A 23,306-nucleotide genomic window follows, 5' to 3' on the forward strand; every position below is an offset into this window, starting at 1 on the left:
GGTTAAGGGGGTTATGGCCCAACGCTTACAAATGGAATCAGATTGAATTAGAATATCTGGTCAGCATGGACAAGTTGGACTGAAAGGTCTGTTTCCATGCTCTACAACTCCAAGAATCTATGATTCTAAAAGAGGAGTTAATGTCTAAGGTAGATCAGCCATATTCTGATGAAGGGCCACTGGAATGCTGGCTCTGTTTTGCTCTGTACAGATGCTGCCAGACCTGCTGAGTTTCTCCAACCCATGCTGTTTATGTTACAGATCAGCCCCAATCTTGTCCAAATGGCAAGGCAAGCTCAAGGGGCTGAATGGCCTACTCCCGCTCCTGTTTCGTGTGTCCCTGTGATCGATACTGACCAGGACACGGAGGATTATTCCCCCGCTCCTTTTTCAGTTAGTGCCATGGATTCCATGCCATCCACCTGAGAGAGTAAGTTCCGAGCTTAACCTGAAAGTGGAAACTTTCAACAGTGTAGCATCCTGTCAGTGTTGCACTGGGTCTGTCAACAGCAATATCTAATAAGGGGGTGACTAGCTCGGTTGGCCAGATGGCTGGTTTGCACTACAGACTGCTGCCAACAGCATGGGGCCAATTCCTGTACCAGTCGAGGTTATCACAGAGATCTTTAGATGCCTTCAAGGCAGAGATCGACAAATTCTTGATCTCACAAGGAATCAAGGGCTACGGGGAGAGTGCAGGGAAGTGGAGTCGAAATGCCCATCAGCCATGATTTAAATGGCAGAGTGGACTTGATGGGCCGAATGGCCTTATTTCCACTCCTACGTCTTATGGTCTTTTGTTCTCAACCTTCTTTGAGATGTGGTGATTCTCAGGTTAAGCCACCACCTGTCATCACTATCCTTCTAATGAGCGAACAACCCTCAGATCCTCTGGGATAATGGTGACTTTACCACTTTCTTGATGGGGTATTGTTGCCACTGAGGTTATTACCCATCTGTAATTGCCCAGAGGGCAGTTAAGAGTCAACCCTGGTGCTGTGGGTTTGGAGTCACATGCATGCCAGACCAAGTAAGGTGGCGGATTTTCTGACACAAAGCATATGTACGGGCCTCAGGTGGGCATTTTATAATGACTGATGGTGGTTCCATGATCGCCATGCTTTTAATTTTAAAACTGAATCCAAATGTCACTATCTGCGACGGTGGGATTTGGACCCGTGGACTCAGAATATGAGCCAGAGGACCTGGATTGTGGCTATGTCAACAACTCCGTCAGCACCTTAAGCTCATAATTAACTCTTAGCTCCAACCATTGGCGAAGCTGGTTCATGCTGGATGAATGTTATTTATAGGTACACGTGCAAAATCCTTCAGGTGGACCTTGAGGATCGAAGAGGTGACCGACAGATTAACCGACCACCTAGCCCACATTCCCTGATTTTTAACAGGATAACAGTAACCACAGGTTACTTTCCAGGATTCTATGAAAAAAAGCCCTTGACTTTGCAGTAGTCTTGCGTAGTCTCATTCTTTTAAACACAGTGACTGCTTATTTGAACTACAGAAAAAAATATAGTTTATGACATCTGAGAAATAAATTGCTGTAACAATATCTGGACTCTTTATCCATTGTTCTCAAGTCGCCCTTGTGTGGGAATTAATACAAAGCAGGAATTGTACAAAAACCAGGTGTGCGACACCCTCCTGACAGACAGTCTTTTTCAGTGGGTCCCATGTGAATGAAGCATTGCTTTAACAAGAAGCAATCAAAGTGTTGGACTTTGGGTTCATTTAACATCCCATTTCTGGAAAAGAAACGGAAACAGACTGCAGATACTCACATCAGCCTTTCTCACTAAGTGGGCCAGAGGGGCTTTTTTTTTGTTCCCTCCCTTGGCTGTTGCTTTGAGTGCGTTTTTAACTAGAGAAGACCTTTTCAGGGTACCCTGCTAGACACACAGGCCAAGCTGGTCTCTCGCACATTCCCCACTGGTAAATCACAGGGGCTGAGTGAAGTGGGAGACGAGCCATTGTGAAGCTGTCAAGCCAAGGCAAGTTAAATAGGCTGAAGTGATAGCTCATGTTAACACTCGGCAGTCATTGCCAGGCAAACAAAGAGCCAGTAGAGGACAGTTAAAAGGCAATTTGGCTCTAATGGGTGGTCGATTTTAAAAACACAAGAACAAGGAATAAAGGAAATGGACTGTCCTGCCACTCGCAGTTGAACAGAAAGAATCTGGGACTTTTCTTGCTGAAAAAAAAGTCCTGACAGGGCTTCTTTAAGTGTGACCTAAACAAGCAGAGAGAATGGAATCATTTCTCCAAGTAAATACAATGGAGGCAGGTGTCCCTGGGAGGAATCGAATGGTTGCATTTTACCACACAAATTTAACGTTGATGAGTGGAAAGGGGGCAGGCTCCTCTTAGCATTTTGAATTATTGCAAAGGTCCTCCGACCACCTACCCCTGCACCCCTCCTGCACCCCCCAACTCCCATTATGCCTCTCAGCATGCAATCATATTACACAGCAGAGAGGGGTAACTAGGCAGAAGCACAGACTGCAGACAGCAGGACAGGTGGAAGATTCAAATGGGCCCCCTAATGGGACAGCCATTACTTTAATGCATTAAAATTCCCCATCAATTGTCAGCTCCTAATTTAAGACTGGAAGGTCAATGGTAAAGTGGTAGAGAAAGAGAGAGAAAAAAAAATAAACCTGTCTGCTGCCCATAAAAGACAGCTGAGATTTTAGTGGTAAAAGATTTAGGTTTTGGCAAAGTTGTTTCTGAGGATAATTTATTTTCAGTCACCCCATGTTCAGAGGCAGTTTTTTCTTGGCATTACATTCCTGCATGGGAAATAATAATAAGAAATAGGAGGCAACTAATTAAATGCTCTAGCTGATTGTGAGGTGGCAGCTAACTAACTCCGGGATTACCTTCGCTGTTTTAAACTGTAATTATACTAATTGCATTTGGCGCCAGAAAGGATCCATAGCAGGCAAGTTGCTTATGCTATTCCAGTGACAAGGTAGAGCTGCTGGATGCTTGGCCCGAGTTAGCCTGACACAGGGAGCAGAGAGAGAGAGCTGGTTCCAGGCATACAACCATCGCAGACAGAGCCTTGTCCTGCTCCTCACAGGGTGAAAGCACACAGCCAGGCTGCAAGCTGGAGGAACTGCAGTTTGGCTGGTTTCTTTTGCAACCTTAATCTCCAGTTAATTGTTTCATGAGTGGCTCTTCAGTCTCAATCCTACCTTGTGTAATTGAATGGGAAATACCTTCCCTCTTTAATCCAATCCTTCCTCCTGCTGTGTAAAGCCTGTGCTAAAACTTGACCAGTTTGCAAACAGATTCGTGCTCTTGCGCTACTTGCGTTTACTCTCTGATGGATTGAGTGTGTGTGTGTATATGCACGTGTGTGCACTTGTAAACACATGTGTATATGTGTGCATGTGCTGTGGTGCTTTATAACACTGCCCTTAATGCTCGAGATAAAGAGATGACCTTCCCGATCTCCGAATATCTCAAAGCAATTTGCAAACACTGCGTCTTCGGAGAGGCAGTGTTGGAATGTGGGAATGACTGCAGGCAGCGTTGGAACGTGGGAAATGTGTCAATGACTGTCGGCAGTGTTGGAATGTGGGAAATGTGGCAACCAATTTGCGCACAGCGAGCTCCCACAAGTAACAGATCATCTATTTTAGAGATGTTGATTGAGTGATAAAATATTGGGTAGGACAGGCTGCAAAACTCTGTTGCTCTTCTGTGATATAATGCCATGGGCTCTTCTACATCCAACTGATAAAATAGACTGGGCCTTTGTTTAACAACTCAGCAAATAGACAGTACCTCTAACAGCGTAGCACTCCCTCACTGCTGCCTGTCCAACAGTGTAGCACTCCCTCAGTACAACCCCTCCAACAGTGTAGCACTCCCTCAGTACTGTCCCTCCAACAGTGTAGCACTCCCTCAGTACTGCCCCTCCAACAGTGAAGCACTCCCTCAGTACTGTCCCTCCAACAGTGTAGCACTCCCTCAGTACTGCCGCTCCAACAGTGTAGCACTCCCTCAGTACTGCCCCTCCAACAGTGAAGCACTCCCTCAGTACTGTCCCTCCAACAGTGTAGCACTCCCTCAGTACTGCCGCTCCAACAGTGTAGCACTCCCTCAGTACTGTCTCTCCAACAGTGTGGCTCTCTCTCAGTAGTGTCCCTAAAACAGTGTGTCTCTGTCTCTCTGTTATGTCCCTCCAACAGTGTAGCACTCCCTCAGTACTGCCCCTCCAACAGTGTAGCACTCCCTCAGTACTGCCCCTCCAACAGTGCAGCACTCCCTCAGTACTGCCCCTCCAACAGTGAAGCACACCCTCAGTACTGCCCCTCCAACAGTGAAGCACACCCTCAGTACTGCCCCTCCAACAGTGCAGCACTCCCTCAGTACTGCCCCTCCAACAGTGCAGCACTCCCTCAGTACTGCCCCTCCAACAGTGCAGCACTCCCTCAGTACTGCCCCTCCAACAGTGAAGCACTCCCTCAGTACTGTCCCTCCAACAGTGTAGCACTCCCTCACTACTGTCCCTCCAACAGTGTAGTTCTCCCTCAGTACTGTCCCTCCAACAGTGTAGCACTCCCTCACTACTGTCCCTCCAACAGTGTAGTTCTCCCTCAGTACTGTCCCTCCAACAGTGTAGCTGTACCGTAGTGTTGTCCTTCCAGCAATGCGACTGTGTCTCAGTACTGTCTCTCCAACTAGTATCTCTAGTACTGCTCCTCCCAAAGTGTGGCCCTCCTTCAGTTCTAACAACTTGACAGTGTTACGTACAGGGAATATTGTCCTCGGTCACTGTGCTCAAACCCCGAGAATGAGATGAGTTTGTCACCTTTGACATTCTGACTCAGCGATAAGAGGGCTACCCACTGTGGTAAGCTGACACATTTAAAACCAGTGACTTGTATCGTCATGAAGGCTTAGAATGAAAAATAGAAACAGGAAGCGGTAGAATAACACTCAGCATGTCTGTTTGTATCCCCGAAGAGAGGAGAACAGAATTATGTTTCAGGTCTGTGACATGTCATCAGAGCAATTATAAATAACATGCTTCGTGAAATTTTCTAAGAGTTTGGGTGACATGGGCCATGGTGAGAATTGTGACAGAATCATACAATAGGTTCAGCGAGGTCCATTTTGACATTGGGAACATCTTACCTCATCTTTTATATTTTTCACTACATACCATGAGGACTTTCTCACTTGGAAGTGGCAATTTGCTGATCGTCAGGAATGCTTTGTGGAAGGACTAACTTGCCTCATTAATACTCTGCTTCCTGTCTTACCAAACAAACAAGACATCAAAAAAAGCCAACTTGACAGCCGGAGTAGATTCCTGGGCAGATTCAGCTCAGTGCTGGCTCTAAACGACCTCCATATAACCTACAACCAAACTGCAACCCTGGGCATGAACCATGGGCACCAGCCACCCTCCACCCGTCATGGACATTGGCATTAAACATCCAACAATCCCTGACAACCATCCTGGGATCTCTGCGGTGCATTGGCAGTGCCCTCTAGAAGCCCAGACCTCCATTAGAGGGGACACCAGCATTTGGCATTGAAGGGCTGCAGTTGGGATAATTTGCACCCAGCGACAGACACCGCAGACAGGCCATTCAGTCCCTTGAACACGTACCGCCCTGTCAGCTAAAGCATTCGTGACCTTTAACTCGACTCCAGCCACCCTGTTTGGTTCTGTGTCCCTCGATAACTTCATCCCAAACAAAAGAGTTTAGCAATCTCAGTTTAAAAGTTTTCAATTAACTTCTGCTTTGTAATGAAAGTAAAGTCGCCATCATCCCACTTCCTCAATTGAGTGAGAGAGCGATAGAAAACCAGTGGTGGTTTAATCTGAGGGTCATCACAGGTTGGGTACGGGGAGAGGTTGAGAAGGAGGAACCTTTGCAGTAATTCAACTGGTGCAGGGATTGAACGTAAGAACTAGGAGCAGGAGTAGGCCATCTGGCCCCTTGAGCCTGTCCTGCCATTTAATAAGATCATGGCCAATCTTTCTGAGACTCAGCTCCACTTACGATGGCTCCAGCCACCAGTGATGTGCTTCTGAGGCTTTATAAAGCTCGAGTTAGGCCCCATTTAGAATACTGTGTCCAATTTTGGGCCCCACAACTCAGGAAGGACATACTAGCCCTCAAGCGTGTCCAGCGGAGATTCACACGGATGATCCCTGGAATGGTAGGTTTAGCGTATGATGAACGGCTAAGGATCCTGGGATTGTACTCATTAGAGTTTAGAAGGTTGAGGGGAGATCTAATAGAAACTTACAAGATAATGTATGGTTTAGAAGGGGTGGACACTAGGAAGTTGTTTCTGTTAGGTGGGGAGACTAGGACCCATGGGCACAGCTTTAAAATTAGAGGGGATAAATTTAAAACTGAAATGAGACGACATTTCTTCAGCCAGAGAGTGGTGGGCTTGTGGAATTCATTGCCGCAGAGTGCAGTGGAGGCCGGGACGTTGGATGCCTTCAAGGCAGAGATCGACAAATTCTTGATCTCAAAAGGAATCAAGGGCTACGGGGAGAGTGCAGGGAAGTGGAGTTGAAATGCCCATCAGCCATGATTTAAATGGCAGAGTGGACTTGATGGGCCGAATTGCCTTACTTCCACTCCTATGTCTTATGGTCTTACCCACCCGCACACCATAACTCTTAATTCCTTTACTGTTCAAAAATTTATCCAGCCTTGCCTTAAAAACATTGAGTGAGATCACATCAGCCGCTTCACTGGGCAGGGAATTCCACAGATTCACAACCCTTCGGGTGAAGAAGTTCCTCCTGACTTCAGTCCTACACCTGCTTCCCTTTATTTTGAGGCGATGCCGTCTTCTCCTAGTTTCACCTGCTAGCGGAAACAACTTCCCTGTCTCCACCTTACCTATTCCCTTCATAACCTTATATGTTTCCATAAGATCTCCGCTCATTCTTCTGAATTCCAATGAGTAAAATCCAGCCTACTCAGTCTCTCCTCATAATCCAACCCCCTCAACTCTGGAATCAACCGAGTGCATCTCCTCTGCACCCCCTCCAAAACCCATACTGTTGATGTCACTCAGTATTGCAAACCAACCATCCAGCCACTGAACTAACTGACTATCAACATGAGTCTCCCAGCATCAAGTTTAAAATCTTAAGGTTATGCCTTGTTGCATCCTTGTTGTTCAGGCTTGTGCCAGAGCGGCTCTGTCAACTCCTTGCATTATCTTAAACACGCAGTTAGATCACCCTTAATCTTCTACACTCGAGGTACCTTTTCTTGTTCCATGTCTGTGAAAACTAGAGTAACTTCAGATTCTTTTGTGAGCATCAATTGTATTTATTGCTCCACTCTTAATTGTTCTTCTGGTGGTCGTGAGGTGACTTCTTGAACCTCTGCAGATGTGTGGAGTCCCACTCTCAGCACTGTCAACGAGAGAGTTCCAAGGTTTGACCCAGTGACTGTGAAGGAACAGCGATATATCAGGGCCATATAGGGCTCAGAGGGGTAGTGACCAGTGCTGGCGTTCATGTGTCTTGGCTATCCTTGTGCTTCATAGTAATACAGGGTTTGAAATTTGATGTCAGAATCATATAATTCTACATTGTGGAAAGAGGCCATTCTGCCCATCGAGTCAGCATTGACCTTCCAAAGAACATCTCGCCCAGACCCAGACCCACCCTATTACCATATTTCTCAGGGTTAATCCACCTAGAATGCACAGTCGTGGACACTATGGACAATTTAGCTTGGCCAATCCACCTAACCTGCACATTTTTGGACAATGGAAGGAAATGGGGGCTCCTGGAGGAAACCCACTCAGACATGAGGAGAATGTGTAAACTCCGCACACAGTATTACCCAAGGCTGGAACTGAATCTGGATCCCAAGCATTGTGAAGGAGCAGTGCTAACTACTGAGCTGCCTTGTTAAAGGAGCCTGTGTGCAGATGGTGCATATTAATGCCACTGTGTATTAGAGGTGGAGGGAATGAATGTTTAAGTTGGTAAATAGGATGCCGAGCATGATCCTGAGCTCTGCTGCAGAATGATATGAAGAGTGGATATGCTTTGAACTAATTGATTCACATTCCAGCTCCCACACGTTGTGCTGAATTCAGGAACCACAACCAATAAGAAATGAATGACTTGTCGAGCTGTATATGTTTGGGGCTTACTGATGAATAATTTTCTGACCTTACCTGTGGTAACCCACGGTCATAGATTCAAGGCAGTGGCTAGATAATTGGTAAAAGAACCAAGAGGGAAGATGTGGAGAGCTTTATAGCACAGTGTGTGTTTAGAATATGGAATGTACTATCTGAGAGCATGGATTCAGCAGTAACTCCCAAAAGGAGAATGATGAAATTTGGGAAAAATGCATTGGTACCTGGAAAGGACAAGAAATGGGGGCAAACTGGATAGTCCTTTCATAGAGATTATCCAAACTGGGCTCTTTCTGTTCAGTGCTCAGTCAGAGCAGCCATCTTATTACAAAAGTTGCTGGAAAAGCTCAGCAGATCTGGCAACATCTGTGGACAGAAATCAGAGTTCACATGTCAGGTCAAATGGCCCCTTCCTCAGAACTGGAACAGTTGCCGGACCCAACATGTGAACTCTGATTTCTGTCCGCAGATGCTGCCAGATCTGCTGAGCTTTTCCTAGCAATTTCTCTTTTTGTTTCTGATTTAGAACATCCACAGTTCCTTTGTTTTGTAATCTTGTTACAAGATGGTTTATAGTAAATTTTCTCTTGCAGGATGCTGGAAGATGACCTGAAACTCAGCAGTGATGAGGATGATGGTGAACAGGTAAGCTCAGCAAAAACAACAACATGAGTTTATGTAACTTGAAGGGAACAATCCCTAAATGCTTCACCATCAGTTAGAAATTTGGCAACGAGGCACATTAAAGGGATATTGGGACAGGGAACCTAAAGCTTTGGCAATGAATCACATTAAAGGGATATTGGGATAGGGAACCTAAAGCTTTGGCAATGAAACACATTAAAGGTATATTAGGACAGGGAACCTAAAGCTTTGTTAAAGACTAAGGTTTTAAGGAGTGCCTTAAAGGAATGCAGAGAGAGAAAGAGAGAGAGATTTAGGGGCGGACTTCCAGTAGTGAGGGCATAAGCAGCTAAATAGTTGCTGCTGGTTGAATGACTAAAATTGCAATCTTCCAGATGACAAAATGTGAAGAACACAGAAATGTAAAAGGTTTGAGCTGTGGAAGACTTCACAAACAACTCTTGTACCTGTCAGAAATAATAGGAACTGCAGATGCTGGAGAATTGAGGGAACAAGGTGTGGAGCTGGAGCAACACAGCCGGCCAAGCAGCGTCAGAGGAGCAGGAAAGCTGATGTTTCTAAAGAAGAGTCCAGACCCGAAACATCAGCTTTCCTGCTCCTTTGACGCTGCTGTATTCATCCAGCTCCACACCATGTTATCTTGTACCTGCCTTTTGATTTTAATCTTCTGTTTTGGTTTCTCAGTATGCCCTGGAGAGGGTAATACTTGAAATCAAAGTGAGCCCATGGTTTGATATTGAACCGTAGACAAAGGCTGTTACTTTATTGACTTGTACTTTGACCTGGAAGATATTCCAGTGGCTTGGGGGAGAATCACGGATGATAAACCAGCTCCGTTTGCTTCATGCCGAACAGAGGAGAACTTCAGTTCAAATCCCACCATGGTAACTGGTGACATTTTCCCCCTTGATAGAGGGATCAATGACCTGGGGACATAGATTTAAGGTCTGGGCAGAAGGTTTAGAAGAAATAAAGACATAGAGATATACAGTATGGAAGCAGACCCTTTCGTCCAACCATCTATGCTGACCAGATATTCTAAATTAATTCAGTCCCACTTGCCAGCATTTGGCCCATATTCCTCTAAACCTTTCCTGTTCATGTATCCATCCAGATGTCTCCTGAAAGTCGTAATTGTATCAGCCTGCACCATCCCCTCTGGCAGTTCATTCCATACACATGTCACCCTATTGAATCTTTCTCCTCTCATCTTAAACCGATGCCCTCTAGTTTTGGACTCCCCCACCCCGGGGAAAAGACCTTGACTATCCACGCCCCTCATGATTTTATAACCCTCTATCAGGTCAGTCCTCAGCCTCTAACACTCCAGGGAAAATCACCCCAGCCTATTCAGCTGCTCCCTATAACTCAAATCCTCCATCCCCAGCAACATCCTTGTAAATTTTTACTGAGCCTGTTCAAGTTTAGCAACATCTTTCCTAAAACAGTGAGGCCAGAATTGTGTGCTATACTCCAAAAGTGGCCTAAACTGTGAGAAAAGATAGGAGAGATAATGGGGACTGCAGATGCTGGAGATTCCAAGATAATAAAATGTGAGGCTGGATGAACACAGCAGGCCAAGCAGCATCCTGAGATGCTGCTTGGCCTGCTGTGTTCATCCAGCCTCACATTTTAGAAAAGATAGGAATTTGGATCTCACTGCCTATAAGAGGGGTAGAGGCACAATTCCTCATCACATTTTAGAAATAATTAGATTTATGTTTTAATGCCAAGGCATATAAAACTATGGGCCAAGTGCTGGAAAATGGCATTAAAACTGGCATGGAAACAATGGGCTGAGGATCTCTTTGCTGTGTGCTGTAGATCACTGTGACTCTATTTATATAGTATCTTTTACTGACAACAAGTGTTCCAAAGTGCTTTGTAGTGAATGAAATACTTCAGAGTAGACTGCTTTAATGTGACAAACGGTGAAAGATAAATGTGAAATCAAAACAAAAACAGTAATGCTGGAAAAGCTCAGCAGGTCTGTCAGCCCCCACAGAGAGGGGACCAGGGTTAACATTTCGAGTCCAAAGTTACTTCTTTGGTCTGAAGAAGGATTACGAAACCTCAACCTCTTACTTTCTCCATGGGCCAACCCTGCACAGTCTCCCCAGCACTTTCTTACCTCAGGTCTCCAGCATCTGGAGGATTTTGATTTTATGAAATCACAGAGGCCATTTGGGAGAGAAAGAGAAAAATCTGTGAAAGTTCTCTTTAACACTCTTAGGCTGTTAGAACCAACCCAGGCAAAATGTCTTGACTGTGCTTCAGCATCTCTGTACAATACAAAGTGATCAGTTTACCCAGCAGAATCTGAAGCTTGATGCAGGCCCAAGGGGCAGGCTTTTTCTGGGGAATCAGTGTTCTCTGGAAGTAGAACCACTTCCTGGCTTCTAACTGAGATTACCTAGTACAGTTTCAGTTTGAGTCCTCTCACCCTACCTACCCTATTTACAGATTAAAGTCACCATCGTCCTCCCAGACCAAAGGGCTGCTCTTTCGTTAGAGAGAGCTGACTGGTAGTAGATTCATCTGAGGGCCACCGCTCCTAAGGCAAAGGGAAAGTTTGAGAAGGCTCAGTGGTTGGCACTGCAGCCTCACAGCGCCAGGGACAGATTCGATTCCAACCTCAGGCGACTGTCTGTGTGGAGTTCGCACGTTCTCCCTGTGTCTGCGTGGGTTTCCTCCGGGTGCTCTGGTTTCTTCCCACAGTCCAAAAATGCATAGGTTAGACGAATTGGCCTTGCTAGATTACCCATAATGTCTAGGGATGTGCAGGCTAGGTGGATTAGCCATGGGAAATACAGGGTTACAGGGATAGGGTAGGGTGGTTGGGCCTGGGTCTTGGTGGGATGCTGTTTGGAGAGTCGATATGGACTTGATGGGCTGAATTACCTCTTTCCGCTGTGTAGAGATTCTATGATTCTATTGAGTAGGAAGTGTAACTCTGAAGCATGGTGTTAAGGGACACCATTCCCGCTTCATCCTGTTCTTTTCCTTTTTGTGATTCCTTGTGACGGTTACTGATTTTACAGAACCTTCCATTTTTAATTGGCAGTTGTTAAAACTCTTACAAAAGTAAAGGCACTTAACTTTTCTCGTCATAAAATGAGGGAAAATATCACCAAGGGTCCTAACAGTGTATAATTAAGAAGAGTGAAATGCAGAGGGTGTAGCCTGCTACCTGTGCACAGGCTGTAAACCTTGGCTGTATTGTACATGACATTTACAATGGCTACAGGAACCCTATTAAATACGCATTCCTCTTTTATTTACTTGCGAGTTAGTGCAGAGCTTCAAATGATAGGAAATCAAAGGCTAGGGCCTGGAATCAATTTCCATTTATTACTTAGAAGCTGTTATTGATGTTTGCTGCCTTAGAATGGCTGTTTTGCCACAAAGCTTTGCCCAGTGACCTTAATACAAATGAACACAAAAACACAACTGGCCCACTTCGCGTCATTTTGAACAAGTGTTCAATATATACCAATCAAATGCATATTTGAGGGTTGCACATATTTCACTTGCTGAGCTTCAGCAGTATGAGGATTTGCAAGGGGATACTCTACTGAAGGCACATGGGCGATAACTGTCAGCTTTGAAGATCTAAGGAGGAGATAAATCGATTTAATTACAGCCAGCATCTGTTCTTACAATTTACTGTAATTCACATGAAGCCTGCTGTATTCCTCTAACTTTAATGAACGTGGCAACTGTATGAAAGCCTTAAGCATCCCCTTTCTAAACATATATTTGCTATGTCATTCGCCTAACAGTATAAAGCTCTGGGCACAGAACACACTAACGTACAGACACAATGGAAATGGCATGTTGAGCTGATCCCCTCACTAGAAAATGATTGGACTTGACATCAACATAAAATTCATATGGGTGAAATATATTGGAGTACTGTTCACCGTTTAATGATCTGTGTGACTTTTTATCTTGCCCTGTGTATGTGAAGTTTGCTAGAGATGACTAAAACATTTGAGTTAGAAATAAGAATTACAACCTAAACAATGTGGAGTGTGGCCTCTGCTGATCTGAAACTCTGCCTTGCCTTTGATTGATTTGATCTAATGCCACATATGCTGATAATCTTTCGAGGTTCCCCTCCCACAAGGACCAGAACATTTTAGAGTTCATGTTCCAACGTCGTTAGTTTCCTGCCAATAGTGACTCATGTCTCAATGAGATGCCAGGGTATTCCTGTGTTCAACATAGCTGACAGTAAAGAAACAGAAATTGCTGGAAAATCTCAGCAGGTCTGACAGCATCTGAATGAACTTCACAGAGGCTGTTGTCCCATCACAAGTCACTTTTTGTTAATACATGGAGAGTGCTTGACACTGCTGCAGCTCTCAGACTGCAGAGAACTTCTCACTCCTGTTTTTACGTAGTCGCGATTATTTTCAGCAAAACTCATTTGTGTGTGTGTGTTGGTGCAAGATACACTGATAAACACCAGTTTGTGTCGCCATCTTTATTAATATTGCACTGCCAAGAAAATCACCCATGTGGCCAAGGAGCCTGTGACAAGCAGAGTCACTGGTAGGGGCAGACACCCCTGTTTATATCTGTCAGCTAGGGCTCCCTGATTGGACCTCAATCAGGAAACTCATTCTATGAGATCTGATGAAGGGTCTAGGCCCGAAACGACAGCTTTTGTGCTCCTGAGATGCTGCTTGGCCTGCTGTGTTCACCCAGCTCTACACTTTGTTATCTTCTATGAGATCTGCCTGGCTGACTTTGTTACAATCACTCCAGCATCTGTTGGAAGAAACCATACTTAACGTTTCAGGTCCACTGACCCTTCTTCAGAACTCAGCAAAATAAAATGAACTTGCATTCTCTCTGTCTCACACACATGGGCACATGTGCGCGCACACACACGCACAGACAGACACACACACGCACACATATACACACACAAACACACACACACACGCACGTACACACACAAACACACACACACACTCTGTCTGACACATGCACACACACACCCTCTCTGACTCTCTCACACACAATCTCACACTCTGGCACACACATGCCATACACACTCTCTCGCTCACACAAACACACACCCACATACTGTCTCTCTCTTTCTTTCACACACACACACACACACACTCTCTCTCTCTCTCTCTGACTCTCACCCACAACCTCTCTCAATCTCTGACACACACACTCTCACTCACTCACTCTCTCACACACATGCGCGCTGGTGCGCGCACACACACACACACACACACACACACACACACACACACACACACACACACACACACTCTCTCTCTCTCTCTCTCTCTCTCTCTCTCTCTCTCTCTCTCTCTCTCTCTCTCTCTGACTCTCACCCACAACCTCTCTCAATCTCTGACACACACACTCTCACTCACTCACTCTCTCACACACATGCGCGCTGGTGCGCGCACACACACACACACACACACACACACACACACACACACACACACACACACTCTCTGTCTCACCCACAATCTCACACACTCTCTGACACATACACACACACATTCCCTCACATACAAACTCTCACTCCCCCTGCTGTCTCTCACTTATGCTCACACACACATACACACACACACACACACACACACACACACACACACACACACACACTCTCTGTCTCACCCACAATCTCACACACTCTCTGACACATACACACACACATTCTCTCACATACAAACTCTCACTCCCCCTTGCTGTCTCTCACTTATGTCTCACACAGTGTGTATGTAAATCACCAGGTAATTCTGTTGATTCAGGAACAAATGTTGGCTTAAACACAGCATCTTTTATCTCCACCTGAGAGGGTAAGCAGGGTTTGAATGTAGCATCTCAACTGAAAGACAGACCCTCAGACACTGCAGCCACCCATCCATTCTGACTTAAAGTGTCAGCCTTGGTTTTTGCAACTGAGTCTCAGGATTGAACCAGCAACATTTTGACTTGAAGCAAGTTGTAAACCTTGACCATGGAACCTGACATTTAGCATTGATATGAATCTGTAGAGTATCCACACAAGGTGATAAAAATGGCCATACTGTCCCAGAGTTACCAGTTCACGTTTCAAATGTGTCATTCTCGTCCCCTCATTAGAGGTGAGTCCTCACCATCATTCTAATGGATATCCTTGTATTTATCCACACTGGTTACATGTTGATAGATCTGACAGATGCATGACAAGATAATTTGAAAGTGAAATTGAGAACGTATCTATGAAGCTGAGAAGACACATAAATCTAGGGCAGTAATTTGCCACAAGCCATCAACACGGTGACACTTTAACACATAATGGCCCCATAATTAACCCAAACTGGGTACCACACATCATCACAGTTTCACCAGAATGGTGCTGATGCAAAAAGCAATAGATTGTGAAGCTGACTTGAATAGACTAGACTGTTACTTGCTTGAGAAAGTTAAAGGTGATGAGTTAGTTTATTAAGATAGTTAAATCAATAGTTGGGCAGTATGGAAAACTATGCAACCGCAGGAAGTGTTACACTTTCCCCCACAGCTCCTCCCTCACCCCCATCCCAGGCCCCAACAACACTTTCCACAACAAGCAGATGTTCACCTGCACATCTGCCAATGTGGTATACTGTATCCACTGTACCCGGTGTGGCACCCTCTACATTGGGGAAACCAAGCGGAGGCTTGGGGACCGCTTTGCAGAACACCTGTGCTGGGTTCACAATAAACAACTGCACCTCCCAGTCATGAACCATTTTAACTCCCCCTCCCATTCCTTAGACGACATGTCCATCATGGGCCTCCTGCAGTGCCACAATGATGCCACCCGTAGGTTGCAGGAACAGCAACTCATATTCCGCCTGGGAACCCTGCAGCCCAATGGTATCAATGTGGACTTCACCAGCTTCAAAATCTCCTCTTCCCCCACCGCATCCCAAAACCAGCCCAGCTCGACCCCGCCTCCCTAACCTCTTCTTCCCCTCACCTATCCCCTCCTCCCACCTCAAGCCGCACCTCCATTTCCTACCTACTAACCTCATCCCGGCCCCCCCTTGACCTGTCCGTCCTGACCTATCCCCTCCCCACCTCCCCACCTATACTCACCTATCCACCTATCTTCTCCTCTATCCATCTTCGATCCGCCTCCCCCTCTCCCTATTTATTTCAGAATCCTCTCCCCATCCCCCTTTTCTCATGAAGGGTACAGGCCTCAAACGTCAGCTTTTGTGCTCCTAAGACGCTGCTTGGCCTGCTGTGTTCATCCAGCTCCACAATTTGTTATCTGGTATGGAAAACTATTTCCTTTTGTAACATCAAGGAGCCAACTGTTTGAAAGTAGTACTGAGCGATTCAGGAGTGGCATCAGAATACACCTCACACAAAGATGACTGGAAATCTAAAGTGACCACAGAAAGTGCCGTTCTGAATACTGGACTCGGCGTTAACTTATTTTCTCCGTCCGCAGATGCTGACAATTTGCTGAGTTTCTCCAGCATATTCTCCGTTTGTTTCAGATTTCCAGCATCAGCAGTATTTGTTTTGTTGTTAATTCTCGGTGTGAAATGAAGCTGTCAAAACTGAGGTTGGTAGCTTTTGTTTTGGTTTGGTAATGGTATTGAGGAGGGCAGAACCAATGTCCATCAACTGTGGCCTAGTTGGATGGTGGAATCATGTGGCAAAGTGGTAATGAGGTAATGATGGTTCTGCAAAATGTGGTCGTAAAGTGTCGAAACGAATTGATAATTAATTAGCCTGTAAATCTTTCCAGTGGTAGGCACTGAGCGTGTGAGAGATTTTTCGAATTAGATTTTAGATTTTGTCACGTGCACTTGGGTACAGAAGTACCAAAAGGTTAATATGTTGTCACACAAAACACCATCTTAGGTACCCAGGTACAAAAATCTTCTGTACAAAGTAGTAAGAGAAGCGTCACAAAGTTAAGCAACACTTCATCGAACAATAATTTAAAAAACACTGTGATGCATGGATAGGAAGAACATAGAGATGGTCAATGCTCCAATCAATAGCTCAAGACTGCAACGTACATGTAAAAAGTGCAATGTTACCAGAGCAACACAGACTTCTGAGTGAACTGTAAGATGCACTACAACAGGTTTCTCAAGTTGTAAATGTCTTCCCTTTGGAAATGTATTTCTCAACTCTTCAGTGCATTGGGCCTCGTAAAACATTATCTTGCTTCACAAAAGGCAGCACCCGAACTTAGTGTTCCATGAAGATACAGAGTATAACTTCGCCAAGTTTCAATGGGACATTTTGGAAAAAGCATGATAAGAAAAAAGTGTTCTTAAATTTTCTTTGTTCTCATGTGTTTTAATCAGAGCCAACTGCCATTTCCTTGTGTCTCTGTGTTAGCAACACAGAAACTCACTAAGTCTGATCATCAGCAATTGAAAAAAAACTTAATAAAAATCAAAAGAACTGCAGATGGTGTAAATCAGGGGCAAAACCAGAAGCTGCTGGAAAAGCTCAGCAGGTCTGACAGCATCTGTGAAGAAGAGAATCAGAGTTAATGTTATGGGTCCGGTGACCCTTCCTCAAAACCCCAAAACATTAGCTCTGATTTTTTCTTCACAGATGCTACCAGACCTGTTGAGGGCCTTTCCAGCAACTTCTATTTTTGCTCCTTGTTAGTGATTGAAAAAAACTTCTTCTATCCTGACCATGCCCCTCCCACCACCCCCCCCCCAACCTTTCCCAGCTTGAGTAACATTTGCTTCTCAGTTCCTTTCTTTTTCCCAGACTTGCAGATTGGAAACTCAACATAAGAGTAGGGGGCTGTATTATTCGGTCCCAATCCCAATACAGGGTGGAATTCTTGATTGAGAACCCAGATATGACCCTCTGGAAGACTCATCCAATTAAAATGTGGTGGGCAAATTCTGTAGCTGCTCTAATCGGTGATTGCAAGACCATTTCAAGTTGAAGGTGCCCTATTTTTGTACTCTTGCTTCAGATATGGATGACATTGGATGAAGGGTTTGTCATATGAGGAGTGGTTTAGGTCTCTGGGTCTGTACTCGTTGAAGTTTAGAACAATAATGGGGGATCTGATTGAAACACCCAGGATACTAAGTGGCCTGGACAGAGTGATCATGGAGAGGAACATCTGTTTGCACTCGTGGGAGAGATTGTAACTTGAGGACACAGCCTCAGAGTGAAGGGATGACCTTTTAGTTCCGAGATGAGGAGCAATTTCTTCAGCCAGAGGGTGGTGTGTCTGTGGAACTCATTACCACAGAGGGCTGTGAACGCCAAATCTTTGAGAGCATTTAAGACATAAATGGATACATTTTTGATTTGTAAGGGGCTCAAGGGTAACAGGGAGAAAGCAAGAGAATGGGATTGAGAAGTGTATCAGACATCGTTAATTGGCAGGGCAAGCTCATTGGGTCGAACGGTCTAATTCTGCTCCTGTATCTTATGGTCGAATTGAAGTGTTTGCTGCCCTTGAATTGATTGATTCCCCACTCTATTTCAGAGGGCAGTTAAGAGTCAAATTGGACTGATCTAGAGTCACATGTGGCTACGGACAGCATATTTCCTTCTTAAGTGTCAATGAACCACCTGGGTTTTTATGATAATCAGCATGAATGACTTGGTTGCCATGAGACCTGCATTTTAATTCCAGATTTTTATTGAATTCATATTTCATTACCTCCCATGGTAGGATTCAAACCCATGACCATCAAACATTGCCCTGGTGCTTGGGATTACAAAGGTAGTTGACATTATTGCAGTACTATTGAAAATGGGAGGGAGAGCCTTTCTCCATTCTGTACCTGCAGCTGTGGTCCTTTCTGCCCAATTGGTCCAGGCTGAGCTACTTTGCAGGACAAGTACTTCTAAAGCCTCCCCACACCTGCCCTGCTTTTGTACTATTTACAGACTGCATGCACATCAAGGGACCAGAATGCAATTTGGAAGATGCAGACAGTACATGAAGAATTCTCTCAGCGCTTTAATTAGGGTTGGTTGGCTATCTGTCACAGATGGTCAAGTAGCCATCAACACCCACACACCTTCTGCAGTAATCACTTCCCCAAAATATTCAGAGGAAGAACATGCTGGCAGACTGCCTGTGCCAGCAAGTAGCAATTGTCAGCCCACCCAATTCTGCAATGAATACTTAGCTCTGTGAGTCTTGTCTTTATGTAAATTTGAGTTCATTTTGCAATGTTTGCACTGTTGATTCTCAACATCACGCTGTCGATGAACTGTGTTTCTTTCTGTTTGAATCAGTATGTGTGTTTACACTTTGCAAATATACTTTTATTATAGATTTATTGTGAAATGTGAATGACTTCTTTCGAAGAGGGCCACAGGAATTGTGAGATGTAACGTGAACCATGTTGCATGCTGCCATCTTGGTAGCTCTACCACAGGAAGATAACTAATGTTGTAATGTTGTAGTAATTGTTGGCTAATCCTAGCAAGGAATCTGTATCAACAACATCTTATATTTATACAGCTGCTTCACTGAATTAGAACATCCAGAGGTACTTAACATAAGTGTTATTTTGCAACATTTGATGTCAAACTGCATAAAACATTATTAATGCACATGGTTTTATATTTGATCCAAAAGGCAAGTTTTGAAGATTCAAATAAAAGCAAAATTCTACAGATGCAGGAGATATAAAGCAAACACCGAAATTGCTGGAGAAACTCAGCAGATCTGGTAGTATCTGCAGACAGTGTTCTCAATGTTTGTTTACATTCTGAAGATTGCTTTAAAAGTAGAAAGACGCAGAGAGGTTTCCGGAGGGAATTTCAGAGTGCAGAACCAAGGCAGCTACCTCTCTGATGAAGGGTCTAGGCCCGAAACGTCAGCTTTTGTGCTCCTGAGATGCTGCTTGGCCTGCTGTGTTCATCCAGCCCCACACTTTGTTATCTTGGATTCTCCAGCATCTGCAGTTCCCATTATTTCCAAGGCAGCTATCTTCTGCTTTCAGAATATCATAAGGACTTAAAGCATGCGGGAAAACAATGGCCCAGTGATATTGCTACTGGACTGTTAATCGAGAAACTCAGTTAATCCTTTGAATCCTGCCATGGTAGATATTGGAATTTGATGTCATAAAAAGAATCTGGAATTAAGAGTCTAGTGATGATCATGTATCCACTGCTGGTTGTTGGAAAAACCCATTTAATTCACTTATGTCCTTTAGGGAAGGAAATTGCTATCCTTACCTGGTCTGGCTACATGTGACTCCAGACCCACAGCAATGTAGTTGACTCTTAATTGCCTTCTGGTCAATTAGGGATGGACAATAAATGCTGGTCTAGCTGGCAATGCCGTCATCCAGTGAATGAATAAAAAAATTGCTCAGATTGCATCATTAAGGTATGATCTTGCAAGTTGTAAATAAAGCGATATTTTGTTTAAAATGTGAGAAATGTTCTAACTTAACAAAGAACTGTGAATGCTATAAATCAGAAATAAAATCACAAATTATTATACAATCTGAGCAGTTCCGACAGCATCTGCGGAGAGAAAGCAGAGTTGCCATTTCAGGTTCATTTCTCAAGAAGGTTTGCTGGCCACAAAACATTAAAGCCTTCAAAACACTGCATGTGGCTGTATCTCTCCCCATCCTCACAATCCCTTGTACAATTTTCCTCAACCATTGGTGGCTCAGTGCCCACTTCAGTCTGCCTTTGCTTATTGAAATAGTGGTGATATTATCCAGACCAGAGCAGAAAGCAGTTTTGGATCCTACCAGAGCAGTTTGCGAATCATTGAGAAATAAAATCTGAAAATGAAGATGGTGGTAGAGATGACAATGAAGCTGTGTTAAGTCAATGTATGAACCCAGCTTTTACACTTGGTAATCTGTTATCATTGGCTTGTACGTGCCGCCAGTCCCACCCAAAACGTCTTTCTTGCCATTCTCTCCTCTGTTTTCTAGCAAGCCACTCGAGAATGGGCAGTGCATCTTGATTATTGCCGCATCCAAACAATCTATATGTTTTCCAAATTGTACCTTGCCAAAGTAAGGTGCCGATTCCCTGTGAGTAGAATAGGGGGCAAAATATGCCACAAGCTTCAAAAGGTTGAAATGCTGCCGACCAAAGAGATCACATGCTCGTTCCTCGCTGGCAAATCAGAACATTTGTGGCGATCTGCTCTTAGTGACTGCATTGAGATTGGGATGGAGTGTAAAGCTGTATGTCTGTTCAGACTAACACATCAATGACAAATGGGCAAAAGGGAAGATTCAGATGGGAAAGGAGTCAACTGCTACCAGTAAATTGTCCAATACAGCAAACAAATTAAGAGACTAATGTGCTTGATTAATTAAATATTGATTGGATGCAATGTCGCTGTCATGCTCTGTATCCTCATTGCTATTTGAGAGTTGCTGTTAATCAATAAAATGCCTGAGCAGAAAGTATCACAACCTTCTGTGCATGGCTCTTGATCAAGTTGCTTTCACTCAGTGAGTTCAGGTTGAAAGTCCATCCCATGAGCTCTCAGTTCCGCAAAAGACACGAGACTGTTTTCTTCCTTTTCAACAGAAGATATCAAAATGGTGTTAAAACAGCCCCTAATGGGATACTGTAACAAAAGTACAAGCTGATGGTTAATGGAAACTTACTAAAATCAAACAGCATTATCCAGGCTAATGATGCAGCCGAGCCCCTGTGGTACTCACTAGTCTCTAAAAGCATGCAGCGTACTGTGAACACTGTATGCTTCCTCTCTATGGACTCCAGCATATGTATGTAACCAGGAAAGAAGGGTAGCCAGTCAGGTACAATGAGCCCCTCCACGGCCCAACGTTTGGACCTGGAAATGGCCACTTTGGCCCGGCAAAGTCAGGATAGTTCGAGGCTTGGAGGGGAACTGTTAGCTGATTTGCTCATACTGTTGGTAGTCATTGTGGATTTGGAAGGTGCTATCAAAGGAGCCTTGATGAATTGGTTCAGTAGCTGGTAGACACTGGTGCTGTTGTGCATTGCTCATGGAGGGAGTGAATGTTGAAGGTGAGTAATGTGACGATCAAGTAGGCTGTTTTATCCTGGATGGCATTCAGCTTCTTGAGTTTTGTTGGAGCTGCACCATACAGGATAGTAGGGAGTATTCCATTACACTTCTGAATTCTGCCTTGTGGACAGGCTTTGGAGAGGCAGGAGTTAAGCTCCTCACTATCCTCTGACATCCTCATGGAGCTACAGTATTTGTATGGCTGGCCCAGTTTAGTTTCTGCTCAATGGCACCCTGCAGGACATTGATAGCAGAGGAGTAAGTGATGACAATGTCATTGAACGTCACGGATGATTGATTTGATTGTCTCTTAATGACACTGGCCATTGGCTGGCATTTGTGTGCCACAAATTTACATGTCATTTAACAGCCAAGCCCAGGTATCGTCCAGGTTTTGCTGCATTTGGACATGGACTACTTCAGTATCTGAAGAGTTGTGAAAGGAGCTGAACATTGTGCAATCATTGGCGAACATCCCCATTTCAAACCTTGTAGTTAAAGGAATATGGAGCAGTTGAAAATATGACACTAACCTGGTGAACCCTTACACCAATATCCTGGAGGTGAGATGACTGACCTTCATAAACCACAACCATCTTCCTTTAAGCATGACACCTGCCAGCAGAGAGTTTTCCACTAGTTCTCATTGATTCCTGGTTTCCTTGGGCAATTTGATGCCACACTTAGTCAAATGAGGCATTGATATCAAGGGCAGTCACTCTCACGTCATCACTGGAACTTAGCTTTATAGTTCATGTTCAGGCCCTGGTGGAGTCCAAACTAGTCATCAGTGAGTAGGCAGTTGTTGAGTCAGTGCTGCTTGAGAGCACTGTCGATGACACCTTCCATCACTTTGTTAATGATTGAGAGTACACTGATGTTGTGGCAATTGACCGGATTGGATTTATCCAGTATTTTGTGGGCAGGACATGCCTGAGCAATTTTCCACGTTGCTGGATTGATGCCGGTGTTGTAACCATACTGGAACATCTTGGCAATGGGCATGACAAATTCTGGAGTTTGTTTTTGTAGGATCACCTAAAGGAAGGAAGTCAGGGGGTGGGGACAGGCTGAGAGATTTAGGCACCACCAGCGAAGACAGATGCTCATATGGCCAGAATGAGATGAGCACAGATACCACCTTCTGGGTTTGGGGTAGATTAGCAGTAGTGGGGGATGGAGATGCCTTGGAAGCATTTGTACAAAACTCAAGCTCGGCCCGAACAGCACTTGGATAATTCAATCTCGAGTTGAGAAATGGGTGGGATGAGGCTTTCAGGAGGAGATGGTCATATGACCATAGATGAGCTAAAGGAGAGACAGAGGTAGGCTACCCTTGTGTTGGAGAGAATCGACAATGGGGTTTCTCTGAGCTGTGCACATGTATGGCTGTGCAGCAACTGGGAGATCACCTTACAGGCTAATTGACTGCTTTATGATGGGATGTAGCCATGCAGGAAGGATTTAAATCCACAGAACG

The 23,306-nt window shown here is 44.6% G+C and overlaps 1 protein-coding gene across 6 annotated transcripts in view; it reads left to right on the forward strand.

The window, feature by feature from the left end:
- The window catches only part of aff2 (AF4/FMR2 family, member 2), a 538,364-nt gene that overhangs the window by 371,145 nt on the left and 143,913 nt on the right, over positions 1-23,306 (forward strand). For all 6 annotated transcript variants that reach the window (XM_059651333.1, XM_059651335.1, XM_059651330.1 and 3 more), the window contains one exon: positions 8,766-8,817. In XM_059651333.1, coding sequence (XP_059507316.1) covers positions 8,766-8,817 — 52 coding nt within the window. The remainder of the gene's footprint in view (positions 1-8,765; positions 8,818-23,306) is intronic.

The sequence above is a fragment of the Stegostoma tigrinum genome, chromosome 15 (genome assembly GCF_030684315.1).
Source record: "Stegostoma tigrinum isolate sSteTig4 chromosome 15, sSteTig4.hap1, whole genome shotgun sequence".
Lineage (NCBI taxonomy): Eukaryota > Metazoa > Chordata > Chondrichthyes > Orectolobiformes > Stegostomatidae > Stegostoma > Stegostoma tigrinum.